General features: G+C 30.5%; 1 protein-coding gene across 1 annotated transcript in view; it reads right to left on the bottom strand.

Moving 5' to 3' along the window:
• The window catches only part of LOC124359669, a 162,323-nt gene that overhangs the window by 51,806 nt on the left and 96,667 nt on the right, over positions 1–13,850 (bottom strand). The window contains 7 exon segments of the mRNA XM_046812607.1: positions 213–292; positions 1,823–1,855; positions 5,354–5,459; positions 6,128–6,287; positions 8,100–8,135; positions 9,155–9,227; positions 11,911–12,044. Of these exon segments, the coding sequence (XP_046668563.1) occupies positions 213–292; positions 1,823–1,855; positions 5,354–5,459; positions 6,128–6,287; positions 8,100–8,135; positions 9,155–9,227; positions 11,911–12,044 (622 nt within the window).

Raw genomic sequence — 13,850 nt, 5'->3', positions numbered from 1 at the left:
TCAAATACATGGCCTAAGAGTAGATGGTTTAGAATTTTACCATATGAGTGCAGCCTTTTAATTTTTTAAATTATGAAATGCTTTGTATTAAAATTTGTTTATAGGTATCTGAATTATAGCCTCTTTATTCATGTTTTTAAACAAGCAGCACTATCATGAGGTGTGACTGTCTTAAGCTAAAGCCTCCAGGGAAGTGCACAGGATCTACTTACTAAGTCATGAAAGGCTTGTTTGTGCTGGTGGTTGTGGGTGCGTGCGTTCGCGGTGAGGTTTTCTGCGTCTGTTCAAATTGCTGAAACAAGCAAAGTTTAAAATTATGTGAAACTATGAACAAACACAATTTTGTTAGGTGTTATCAAATATAATTTCTGATATTTGAAATATGAGAACTAACCTTAGTTCTTAGGCTTCTGCAGCCGATGTCACGAACATCATATAATTACTATCACGAGATATTCCAGCCTTGCTGTGAAGAGATTTCAAATTAAAACCATCTACATGTTTTATCTCAGGGCAGTAATTATGTTGGCAGTATTTTGGATACATCCAAAAAAAGATATTGCCAAAATATTGTTGTTGTTGTTTCACTACAGTGTGAAACGGAAACACTAGAAGATGGTCATGGAGACAAACATTCAATATTCCTAAAACTTTCCTAGAGTTCTGAAATTCAAAACTCAAAGAGATGATGTTAGTTCAATTTCAAATACCAGAGGTTTCAAGTTAAAGGTATTGTAAGTTAGACTCAAGTGGAAAGCATCTAAAACATGTTAAGTTAAAGTGTTTGGAGAACTTAAAAACATGCACGACATTAACATTGTATAAGTTATTTGTTAAGAAGTTTAGAATCTTTTCAGAGAAAATCTTAATGTAAATACATAGTAAGTGCACTTTGTTACAATGTCAATATCATCTGTACAAAAGATATATTAGGTAAGCATTAAACATTTTCTTAAGTGAGTGAGTGCTTCTTATTAATGCACTTTATAATGTTTATTTGTTGTATATAGAAAAGTGTTACATAATTAATTTTTAAATCTAAAATGAACAAACATTTTCTTAAGTGAGTGAGTGCTTCTTATTAATGCACTTTATAATGTTTATTTGTTGTATATAGAAAAGTGTTACATAATTAATTTTTAAATCTAAAATGAACAAACATTTTTATAGTGGTCAACATTTCATTGAAGGAGGAGCTCTTCTTATTGGAAAAACAATTATCTATTAATTTCAATAAAAGAAAACTTGTTTAATATTTTATCTTTATATTTTTTTACGTATAATGTTTCATAAGAATCGAGTTCTTCTTGTTTATGGAATGATTATAAGCAACATTGTTCAAATTTTAAACAATGATTTTGGACCAATTCAAAATTCACCCTTGCTTTAAAACATAACTAAATTTTGTTACCAAAACTTTTATGCATATATTAATATTTATTTTATTTTACTTTTAATTATATAAATGTTGTATTTAGAATTATTCAGCTGCTAATTGCTTTAAATTGGACAATATTTGTACTATTTCAAATTGTTGATTTACACCTAACGATGGCATCTTAGATATTGAAAGGCCTCTTGTAAGAAAATTAAAATTATTGAACAATTGTGAGTTTTTTTATAGAAAATAATAAAAAAAGTTATAGTGATTTAAAAATGACAAAAAAATAATACATTTTATTATAACAATAATATTGAAATACCTTTAATTTTTTATCTTTTTCACGCTTAAGATAAAGCAACTTATTCAATAGATAAATGATACTACAAATAAAATAATTAAAAGAAAATATTTAGATTAGTAAAATCTTCAAAAACTTACCCCATCAAAAATATCCATTACTTCGTCCCACCACTGAAACAAGAATACTCTCTTGTACAAATAATTTTTTTTAAACTAATGACTAAAACTATTTAGTTTAAATTGTACATAAAATAGAAATAAATTTCATTTTCATGATAAATATGCACCACGATATACCAGTATGCATATCAATGTAATATTCACTGTAATTCGTTGATTAAAATTAAATCCAACAGATGTTTGATTTCATACAGTCAAGGAGAAAAATAAAACTGGACTAAAACACAGGAAAAGTCACATAAGCTGCTTGCTTATTTGTAGGATACACAATCTTGACTTTAGGATAGCAATGAGTCACTCATGAAAGGCGGCAGTGATTACTTACAGAATGGCCAGGTCTCATGTCAGAAATGCTGATAACTCTTATCAGTGTGTACTGAGAGAGAAAGGTTTTACATGGAGATAGTGAAGGAATGTGCTTGAGACCTATCCTAATAACATGTTTAAAAGCAACATAACAATATTTAAATTTCACATAGAAACTTAACCATTGAACTTTTTATACTACTTTTCTTGGAATATTTTATGGAGTTCTTACTTTATTGTAAATTAATTCTCCCATTGACAAATAATATCTAACCAGTAGAATTTTCCAAGAGTGCAATTTTAGAAAACATTCTGTGATCTCAAAAACATTCAGAAGAAAATAATGGGTTGAGGGAGTCACGGTTCATATAAAATCGCCCAAATAATCCTTTAGGAGATTGTAGAACAGTTGATAATGGCAATCCAAAGATAACATGCCAGTTGAAATTTGCATTGCACAAGGTCTGTTCAAAAAATATTCAAACTTTTCTATTATTTATTTATTCATCAATCTCAATTTTGTTCCCTTCAAAGTAATCCCAATTAGATATTATACACTTGTGCCAACGTCTGTGCCAATCCTCAAAGCACTTAAAAAGGTAGTTTTTTGTGATCTTCGGGAACAACAAAAAGTCACAGGAGACCAAATCTGAGGAATATGGTAGCTGCAGCATCATTAGTATATTTGTTTTGGAAAAAAAGTTCAAAGTAACGATTCATGAGCAGGGGCGTTATTGTAGTGCAAATGCCAATTTTTTTTCTTCCACAAATCTGGGCGTTTCTCATGGATTGCTTCACTGAAATTATGCACAACTTGCAGATAATATTTCTTATTGACAGTTCTACCCTGTGGCAAGAACTCATAATACACCACGCCCCTGCAGTCGAAAAATACTGTAAGCAACACTTTCACATTCGACTGAACTTGATGCGCTTTATCTCAGTCTTAACTTGTGCGACAGCTTCCATTGGGATGATTGTGCTACGGTTTCTATGCCATAGCCATAAACCCATGATTCATTACCCTCTGGAGGAAATTTGAATCATGGCAGACAGAGTCCAACAGCTCATTAGCCATGGTAATGCGCTGCTGTTTTTGGTCAAAGTTCAGCAATTTTTGTAAGAATTTTGTGGTGATCCATCTCATGTTACAATTTTTGGGAAAAATCGAAAGGCACGAGCTATTTGATATGTTCAAGTCCTCGGCAACATCTCTAACGGTGATTCGACGATTGGTCAACACTATTTTCTTCATTTCATCCATGTTTTCGTCTGATCTTGACGTGCTGACGTCTGGCATGCTGTTCGTCTTTCACATATTCTCGGCCCTTTGAGCATGTTTTGTACCACCGATAAACGTTCCTTCAGTCTAAGGTAGCTTTTACATAAGCCACAGTTAACATTCGGAATGCATCCACAACGTTTCTAACAAAAAATTTGATACAGAGTCTTTGATCCATTTTTTCGAATAGACAGAGTGAAGACGAGCCACGTGTAAGCAAATCAGCTGTTAACGATTAACAGAACATCCAAAATGGCCGAACTTGTTGGTTTACATCACAGACATGTGTGCCAACATAATGCCACAAAAAATAAAAAAAACAAATACAGTATACATAACTAGCAGAAATTAAAAAGTCGTGATTTTGAACATGCCTTGTATAAGCAAACAATAGAGAAATTAACCCCTAAGAAAGAAATTATCGATTGTCAGCCAGGCTAGGTTTGGTGGAATTTGAAATAGGAGGGTACCAAATGGTTAAAAATATGAAATATTAATTTTTGTTATCAGATTATACTTTTCTACCTTGCCACATTTAAAACCAACTGTTAGATGTACATAAATACATAAATGTTAAATCAGCTACCCATACACAGACCCCTTGGCTGGGTGCCGGGCCATAAAGGCATTTCTGGGAATGAAACAGCTAGCGCTCTTGCCAAGATTGGCTCTGAAAGCCTCTTGGTAGGACCAGAGCTGGGTTGTGGAGTAGCTTTCTCCTACAGTAAAACTCTAGTAAATTTGGAGAAAGGTCTCAGGACTTAGGTAGTCAAAAATGTTTATCTCTCTATATGCAAGAGGATGGTTAAGACACTTATTATTACGGATCTAAGCAAGGAGGATATGTGACTAGTACTTGGGGTGCTAACAGGACATGACCTTCTTAGGAAACATCTCATGATATGAGTCTAAGCCAGACTGATAAATGCAAACTCTGAACAGTGTCAGAAGAATCATTGAAACACATACAGTAACTGTCCTGCTATTTACAAAATCAGGAACAAATACTAGGAGCTCATCTCCTGAGCCCAAAGGAGATCAAAGAACAGCTCTTAAATCTCCTAGGTTCTGTAAAATGCCTCAGTTTTGAGGATCCAAAACTTAAGTAAGGGAGGTGCAAAGGTCCTTGCAGGACTAAGTGGATGGTCTTAAACCCTTTCCCTCATAAAAAACTTATACAGGCTCTTAAAATAGTAACTTTCAGTTTCTTTATCTACTTGTCTAATGATGATAACTATTACTCATGAGTCAGATGGTGTATTAAACTAGAAAAATATCTGGGGACAAATGACTATTTAATTTTTTAAATCCTTCTTTTAACTTTTATTTCAACCTCCATCAAGTTCACACAGCTGATGAGCAAATTATTTCTTAGGAAAATTTGTTTACAGATTTCAAGAAAAATCAGGTTGTGTTTGTGCAATGCAAATTGGCACTCCGCTCCTACACTATTTCTCCTACTGAAAACATGAAGTTAGTTACAGTTCAGTGAACTGAAAGAACAGATAAGCTAAAACATTCTTTATTGACGTAGAACGATTGGAAGGGCTTACTTGATTTTTATGAACATCTGTCACCAGTATGCGATAGTTCGGTTCAGGTTAATTGACTTATCTGATGTTAGCTGGTGCAAGCAGATCCCGTGTTGGCTTTATTGGTATTTGATCTACTTTGCTCTTGGGTCTAGGGATCGGTACATAATTTCTCTTTAGTCATAAATGACTATAATTTTTAGTGTTATATTTCTCTCTGTAAGTGCTATTTTCTCTGTGCATTTAACTTTATTTTTGTAGATTTTACCTTTAAAGATATTAATTAGTTCTCAAATATTTCAATTGGCTTTATTGCAAGTTTTAATCCTGTTGATAATATAACAATAGAATTGTAATTTGTAAGTTTACCTGTTTTGTTTCTTTATCAGCGATAGACGAATGTCCTGGTTCGTAATCTTCAATGCGTCCTGGTTGATTCTTGTAAACGTCAACACCGTGCTTCACAGCATTGTACCTGAAAGGAATTTATTATTTCAATTAATTATTTGAACACTAATATATTATATTTTTAATAGTAAAATAAATTTGGGAGATGTAATAAGATTTTTAAATATATTATATTAAATGAAAATTTGAATTAAAAACAAAAATTGATGGATGTGTTAGTTTTTCATTACTTTCGGTAGTTGTCACTTATCAAAATGGGGTTGGGTTGGAAACTATTTTCTCATTATAGTCAAACTATTAAATTACTATCAATACAATACAATTACTTTTTATTCATATTAGACAACAGTTTGCTATGAATGCAAAAATTAAATTACAGCTTAGGTGATATAGAGCGGAAATATACAACACAATAACTATTCTTGTAATTAGTAACAAAATTAAGCCAAAATTAATATGCTACATTGATATAAAACGTTTTAAAATTGTTCTAGTTTAGCTTCACTTTGAGTTGCAGCCAAGAAATAAATGTTGCAAATGTTATTATGCCACAATCGAACTAACATACCAATTTTGATTTTAATTTGTTCATAATTTTACAAAAGAGAAAAGTTACTATAATATAAAAGTTCACATATCATGTAAGGTACAATTTATACATTTTTAAAACCAAAAACCTTTTCCCATTATGTATCTTTAAACAAGTTCTGTTAGACTAATATTTTAAAAACCTACTTGCTCCTTGGCATCGTACTCGTGGTGAAGTCGTTTTCTTTGTTGCGTATCCGCCGCCGGTCCAAAGTTGCGTACTTGGCTGTTGCGTAGTCGGAGTCGTATCCGCCTAGAGGCTCAGGCTCTGAGAGATATCCTGCAGATGAGGTGTAAGGGTACCTACCTACAGGCAGTATTCTACTTAACAAAGCATTAAGGCAAGTAGTTTGAATAATGGATTTTTGAAATGAATATTCAATGTATTTATACACCTTATAATAAATTTAATTATTGATCAATATGCTCAGGAAGATGTGCTGAATGTTTCAAAATTCATTGCTTTAATTCTACAGATTAATATAACTAAATAATTAACTTTTAATAAAAAACTGTGATCCTTCACTGAGACATTATTAAAAACTTTTGTAGCTACATAATTTTTCCTGTATGTAATTCTTGAAACATACTATATAGTCCATCTTTTATATACAAAGAATGGTGTTAAACTATTGCTATTCATATTTCTCATTGTAAAGCAAGTGTAAAAACTCTTTTTAATTGACATTTGAAAAATAGTTTGTAAAGAGAAGAATATATCCCTGCCATTACAAACTTTCATGACTATCAGATCTATGGTTAAACTAAACTATGGTAGTTTGTAGAGCTATTTGATATATTAAAAACAATGAAAGAGTTATTGGACAATTCTGTTAAATTACAAGTAAATTAATGTCACAGTAAACGTTTACTAACCTGATTAAATTATTGATTACAAGGTATTTGCTGATATATGCTTGGATTGCAACTGCCAATCTCAAAACGTTTTGAGAAAATATTGTAACTTTCTTGCTAATTATATACATGATTGTGTCATACAATGTGTCAATGTTATGTGATGTTTTCCCAGTACACTTTTCCTGCTATCTGAATGTTTATAAGTTTATCATGATTCTCATGATTCATAGTTGGGATAACAGTAATTGTTTGTTTATTTACAATAAACTTTTTGGAAATGTTTTCAAGTTAAAACAGCTACTTACTTTACATGCCAGTAAGTTCAGCTTGGTGATTTCGACTCATTCTCTGATTTATAATGATGAATGCAAATTTGTTCGTGCCATACACAATCATTGGCTGTGATATAATAAATTTTATAACTGATGCCATAAAACCTTTAACCGAATCAGAATAAAAATTTAAAGTCCAAAGTAAACCATATATTAAAGAAACAGACAGAACTAGTTGGTCAAGACCTACGTATAATTTTATTAATTGGTTATTTGTTATAATGCATCACCTTTAAAATATACTGAGATTATGCTAAATAAGTAGATTTACACAGTGAAAAATCCCATAACCATATTAAAATTATTATTGTATTACGTAATGACATAAATAATCAGAAAAACAATGAAACTCCTCTACCTTTATGTATTAGTATGTAAATAGTTAATAATGATAAGTCATGACAAAATGATGATAAACTAGATGTATGTTTTCAATGGAGGAAAGCACCAAACCACAAATAAATAAAAATCATATACAACAACTTTTTGTGTTTTTTGGTTTATTTTGATTGTATTCTGATAAGAAATTAATTCATGACGAATAGTACATTCACTTCTGAGAGCTTCTAAATTATTTTCAGCATTAAATACTAAAGTCAAGTTTCAAGAAATCCAGTAAATAACAATTTAATAAATAATTAACTTTTACTAAATAAAAAAATGTTAATTTGTGTAATTTGCACAAAATTAAAAATTAAAGTTACAGGAGTAACTGATTTATATGAAATCCAAACAAATGAACTACGAATATGGTATTAATCAAGCACTAGTACAATAAAATTATTCATGGTCAAATGATTGGAAATAATAACAAAATTATGCATGAGAACTAAAATGCTATCCAGTTGATGTGCTGCCACCGCTTTTAGCTAAGCAGGTTAAAGCCACCCAAGTTAGTTTAAGATGTTCAAAGTCTTAACTCAAATCACCTCTGCGAGTTTTGTATCGAACCGTAACATATTCTTCTGCAAAGAAAACATATTAAGTTACAACAACCTCCTTAAACTCTACTTAACTCTTACACAATTTTTATTATTTACATAAGAATGTTTAAATTAAAATAACATTTTGCGTCTATTACTTGATACTATTACAAATTGAACACGTAATTGAGTACATGTAATTAAAATGAGAAGTCGAGAAGCAAACCTAACATTGGCCATGTTTATAAGACAAAATAACTTAACCTGTTTGAAAGGATTGAGGTAAAAATTAATACTATGCCAAGCAAGGAAGAAGTCAATAATTAAAATCTACCTGAAATGTCAAAATTCTTTTCATGTTCCTTTTCATTTCTATGATACATATATACGTTTTTCAAAACACATATTTATTTTTTGTCATTTTAAAAATTGTATAATTTTTATTTTATAACTTAAAGAACTTGTAGAGTAGTTATCTAGGGCTTTGTAAAACCAACCTAAATCTTTAATTCAAAATTTTGTATTAACAACCTGAGAAATGGCATGGAAAGCTAAAATATTTTCTAGTACAGCATAAAGATATTTGACTATACTAGTTACAACAGTTGTATAGTAAGTTTAATCAAAGATAATGCTCTGTGTTCCTCCATCTAAGAGGTATCAATATTCATTTTTCTTAGACCTTGGGTATCTAGTGATAAAAATATTATAATCTTCAAATATGTCTGAAGGTGTTGATAAAAACTAAAATTTGAAAAATATTTACGATCACAGAATCTACAGATGGTACATCAATTATAACCATTTCCATTTGGTACATTGTGTTGACAATTTTGATTTTACAGCATTTCTAAATTCCACTAATGTTGATTTGGTTTCCATTTTATTCTTAAAATCAGCCAATTCTTCATATAAGTTTTATAGTGTTTCAGTTTGACGTAAACTTATTTCAGTGTCTATACTAAATAAACTTTTTGGCAATTCAAAAATGTGTAGTAAATACAGTATAATACAGGAAAGTAAATTATTGCCTCTCAGTATATAAAGGGAAAGAAACTTACTGTCTCTCTCAGCTCTGTGAAGTGAGTCGTACATGCGCTTGTACCACTTTTGTTGGTTCTCATCTTGCACCTCCTGTAACATATCCAACAGTGTTAAGTTCTTTGCGATGTGAGATACACAATGATCGTGATCTCCAGGAACTGTGACTCTGCATTATCATCGTTGGTGAGATGACTCTTTCTCTCTATGAACATTACTCTCTAGTTGATTGTTTTATCACAAGTCTGTAGGAATGTTGTGTGTTTCTAGCAACAGGAAACCTCAAGTAGATAATACTTATTGGAATAAAACCTCAACATTCTACTTTTTTAGAATGATTAAGCGTTTTATTTTTACATGGCACTAGCATGGGAGTTGGCCTGATAACAATTATCTAACATATTTTTTAGTTAATAGTTAATATTAATCCTTTTGAGTATCAGTCAACTTATAGCTCCTTAAGATGAGAATAGATGGTGGACATTCTCCCACCGGACACTTAATAATATACAAATAAATGCATTTATTTATACATTTTTATTTCATAAATTTATACTAATGCTACCTTACTAACATACTAGTTTAGAATAACATTAAACAATGAATGTGTTACAGTTCTCAAAGTGGTTATTTACATAAATATAAATGAAAATCAGAAAAAAACAAAAGGAAATGACAGCAAACAATTTTTTAAACTGAAAATGATAAACTTTTTATAATGTTTCAAAATTAGATTTATAATTTTTGAACTTTTTTTTACAAATGGGTCAATCTTGAAATAAGTTATATTAATATATTATGGAAAACAAGGGTGGATTTTGGAGGGAGCCACTTTTTTAGTGGATTTAGTTTCCCATTTATCTTTATTATACAAAACAGGTAATGTGCATTTTGATACAAAACAAATGAAATTTGTAAATAGAAATTTACTCATATGCAAAGTTTAGTTCATTGAGTAAATTTAATTTTTATAGTTACAATACTAAGTTTGAATAAAAATACAATATACATTCTTTTGAATCCGCCACTGACAGAAAAAGAAAGCAGTTGTAACATTACCTGAGCTATTTTGTAGTAGTAATCCTTCGCATAGCATGAAACAAATATATTCCACATCAATTACAAATATTAACTGCAGATAATGGTCCAACTAACCACAATTTATCGTTTCTTGTAATATTTTAAAATTAATGACAACTAGGATACATGGAAGAAGAGCCTGGGGATATTGTATTTTGGAGGTATTAAAAGTTATATAAAATACAAATGACTATATCCTATATCATAAATTTTAAAAGTACAAACTCATCCATTACATCAGCTTTTATAAAAAGTTGAAATACAAATCCACAAAAATGTTTAATTCATATTAAGTTCGATATTAGGAAGATATCAATAACATTATGGCTAGTTTTAACAGGGCCATTGAAAGATGGGTGGGTGGACTGGGATAACTGACCTGGGTGCCACGGTTATAGCCTGAGGGAAGTAACGTGACAATAAAACCACCACAATCTGTGCTTAACTGTATTATAATAAGTAGTTGCAGTAAAACTATGCTTTTAATAAATATTATTTTTTTAACGGGACTAAATGTAGAAATTATAATATCATGATTATATTTATGTTGCTGAGTGCGGGGCATCGAGGTTACGCTTGCCCCAGGCGCCACCAACTATAGGGACGGCCCTGCACTCTAAGTCCCTTTCCCTGGTAGAATTCCATATGCCAGCTAGTCTAGATTGAAGAAGAATAATTACCGCAGAAAAGATAGGATGCATAAGTCTTACTGCAACACTGTTCACAGCGCCATTGTGTGGCCAGACCTAGGAACTATCAATAGCCAAGCATAGCACGTTATTAGCAATTCTGTTAATTATTACTTTGTCTTTTATAATTAGTTTGTTACCCAGAATGTTTATGGATATTAGTTATTAATAATGTTTCAAGGTATACAGTATATTCCATGTTTTATGCACACTGAAGGGATCTTGGAAACTCTAAGAGGTGCAGAAAAGATTAAATGGACGAAGTTGTGAGTAATAAGAAGACCAACAAATCGATGTGGTTAAGTTAATTATTGGTTGCATCGTTCACTCGCTGTGCTCTAAAAACTATTTTTCTAAAACTTCAAACTCACAGCTCTTGTAGTATTTATTAGTAATGTAAAAAATAATAGAACTTTTTTACATAAAATCTGCATGAAATTTCTTTTAGTTTACAAATATTACAATGAAAAATTTTTGACGACCAGCAAGAATGAACTGTAGGGTTAAAATTAGTTTTTTAAGTGCAATGACCCACTATTTACTTAATCCAAAGAAAGCAGATTATTTACTGATTTCAAAAATACCATATTTGTTATACTTTCCTTATAGTTTTCATCAAATCATTCTGAAAAACCTAATTTTGTAAGATTCTCTCAAGGAACTTTTTATTATACTATTGAAATGGTTGGTAAACCTAACTCATATTTCACTGCACATATTGTTGGAATCATCTATTGAGTTAAACAGAAATTATATGACAAGGTTAGTTTAAAAATGACTGTTACTGACATTTTTGTGACTGATCACCATAATGGTATGTAAATTTCATAGTGTATCATAATTTACAATCTTATAAAAAATAAAAATAAAGATTAACAAATAGAAATAATCAAATAACCTAATTAAAATTTTACCTCTAGCCTTTTCAAAGTTTCAATGCATTTTTTCTTGAACATATAAAATGTTTTTAAGAAAAATATAATTTAAAAAAATGTTAATTTACTCACTGATCTCAATACGATAGGGATGCCTTCCCTGGTGGTTGGGCCAATACCATCGTACTTTCTTGGACTGAGGTCTACAATCTTCTTTGGTTGTTTGTCTTCAGTTTCGATGTCGTACTCTTTTCGGATTGAGTATACTGAAAAATTTCAGCTTAAGTAATGAAACTGTCAATGAAATGAAACATGAGAGCAATAAGATCCCCTTCTTGCACAATCAAATTACATGATGCTGAATCTGGCCAAATTAGAGTGCAGAGATTTTGTTATTGTATCAGCGTCAAGCCTCAAATATCAGTTGCTTAAACGAATCATAGAATTCCCAAGAGTAAATATACAATTTTCAGTAGTACGATGATAAACAGAGCTTTTATGGAAAGGAACATAATTTTGTGAAAGTTAGTGAGATTACATACATACAAATAATAATTAAAACTATACAGAATTGAATATGAGTACCATTTCCATCCCACCTAAACTGTTCACATCTTTGCATTTTCCCTTAATACACAATTAACTTCAGATCATCCAACCTAATGAATGAACGGCAGGATAACAAGACCAAATCATCCTAATGTTAAGTAACCCACACTCCATCTTAAGGTAGTATATTAAAATTAATTTTATAATAGCAAGACAGTGTCACTCTCAAAGTGAAAGGCAACAATGCCAAACAGAACTATACTAATCTATCACTGTTGTATTTGTATTTTTTTTACAATATTTAGAAAAATATTTTGTGATTTTAACAGTATCACTTAAGGTTATACATTTAACCCTCACATTACACCCCCTCCCCCGTCACCTCTTACTGACTCTTGTTTAGTGCCAAAGTCAATGTCTTTTTAACCTTGGATCTGTCAAACGACTAGTGACTAGTCACTTAAAACTCCGATGTTAAGTGACTAATCACTAGCCAGTTTAGCAATCATCGTTGTAATCAAACTTTTGATATCGAAAACCAGATTTAGGTAGGACAAATTGTATATCAGATTAATTGGAATGTTTCTCAGTTTAATTTAATGAATTGTTTATTAAACAGTAATGCTTAAAAAGTAAATTATAAAGTTGCAATACAAAACGTTTGTTTGCTCTTTCTGCTCACCTACGTTGATAGAATGCAAAATAACTGAATTTTGTTTTCTACTTTTGACGCAGGACATTTGATTCAGTAAAGAGTTTAGCTACACCACTGTGTTCACAATTTTATCCTCAACAAGACCATTTATTTCAAACATCTGTTTATTTCTCTTTGTCCGAAGAAAGACATTCATTGCAGACACGCTTAGCAGCATTTCTACAATGTAAAACAACTAGTTTTGAAAAACTGCTAGTATTTTGTTATTTTTTTAAATTTATTATAAAATTGTGACTATATCAAATGGCATCACACTATTCATCATGAAATTTGCTATCAGGGGCTATATAATAGTGAAATTTTAAAAAATATAACAAACATATTGAAAGAGCCTAAGGATTTTTGAATGTGAGTTGTTGGATATTGTAAACATGCTACATTTTACGATTTTACTAAAATAATAAAAAACATATTTTAGAAAAAGGAGTATTTTTATGTATTGTAAAACAACCATTTGAAAAATTGCAAAAATGATTTTTTATATTTTTTATATGGCTTTACTTTGGTATTTGTTGTGTTTACTTTTCTTTGTTTTATTTGTAACACTGAAAAATCCTAAATGGAAATGCAAAAATATATCAAACTGCATATAAGTAAATGTTCCTTGAATGTACTGAAAAAGAAAATGTGTTGCTAAGTAGGACTATATTTAATTATAATATATGATTTATATTAAAAAGGAGGCTTATTAAGCTAATCTTAAGTAGAAATAGAAGTACAAAATTACTTTACTTCAATAATAAGCATTCTGCATAGGTTTGAATGGTGATGTGCACAGTTAGCAAAATAATGCCTGACATAATATATT

This window comes from Homalodisca vitripennis, chromosome 4 (genome assembly GCF_021130785.1).
Source record: "Homalodisca vitripennis isolate AUS2020 chromosome 4, UT_GWSS_2.1, whole genome shotgun sequence".
Classification (NCBI taxonomy): domain Eukaryota; kingdom Metazoa; phylum Arthropoda; class Insecta; order Hemiptera; family Cicadellidae; genus Homalodisca; species Homalodisca vitripennis.
Note: the sequence above shows the minus strand (reverse complement) of the source record. Positions and strands in the feature narration are given on the sequence as shown.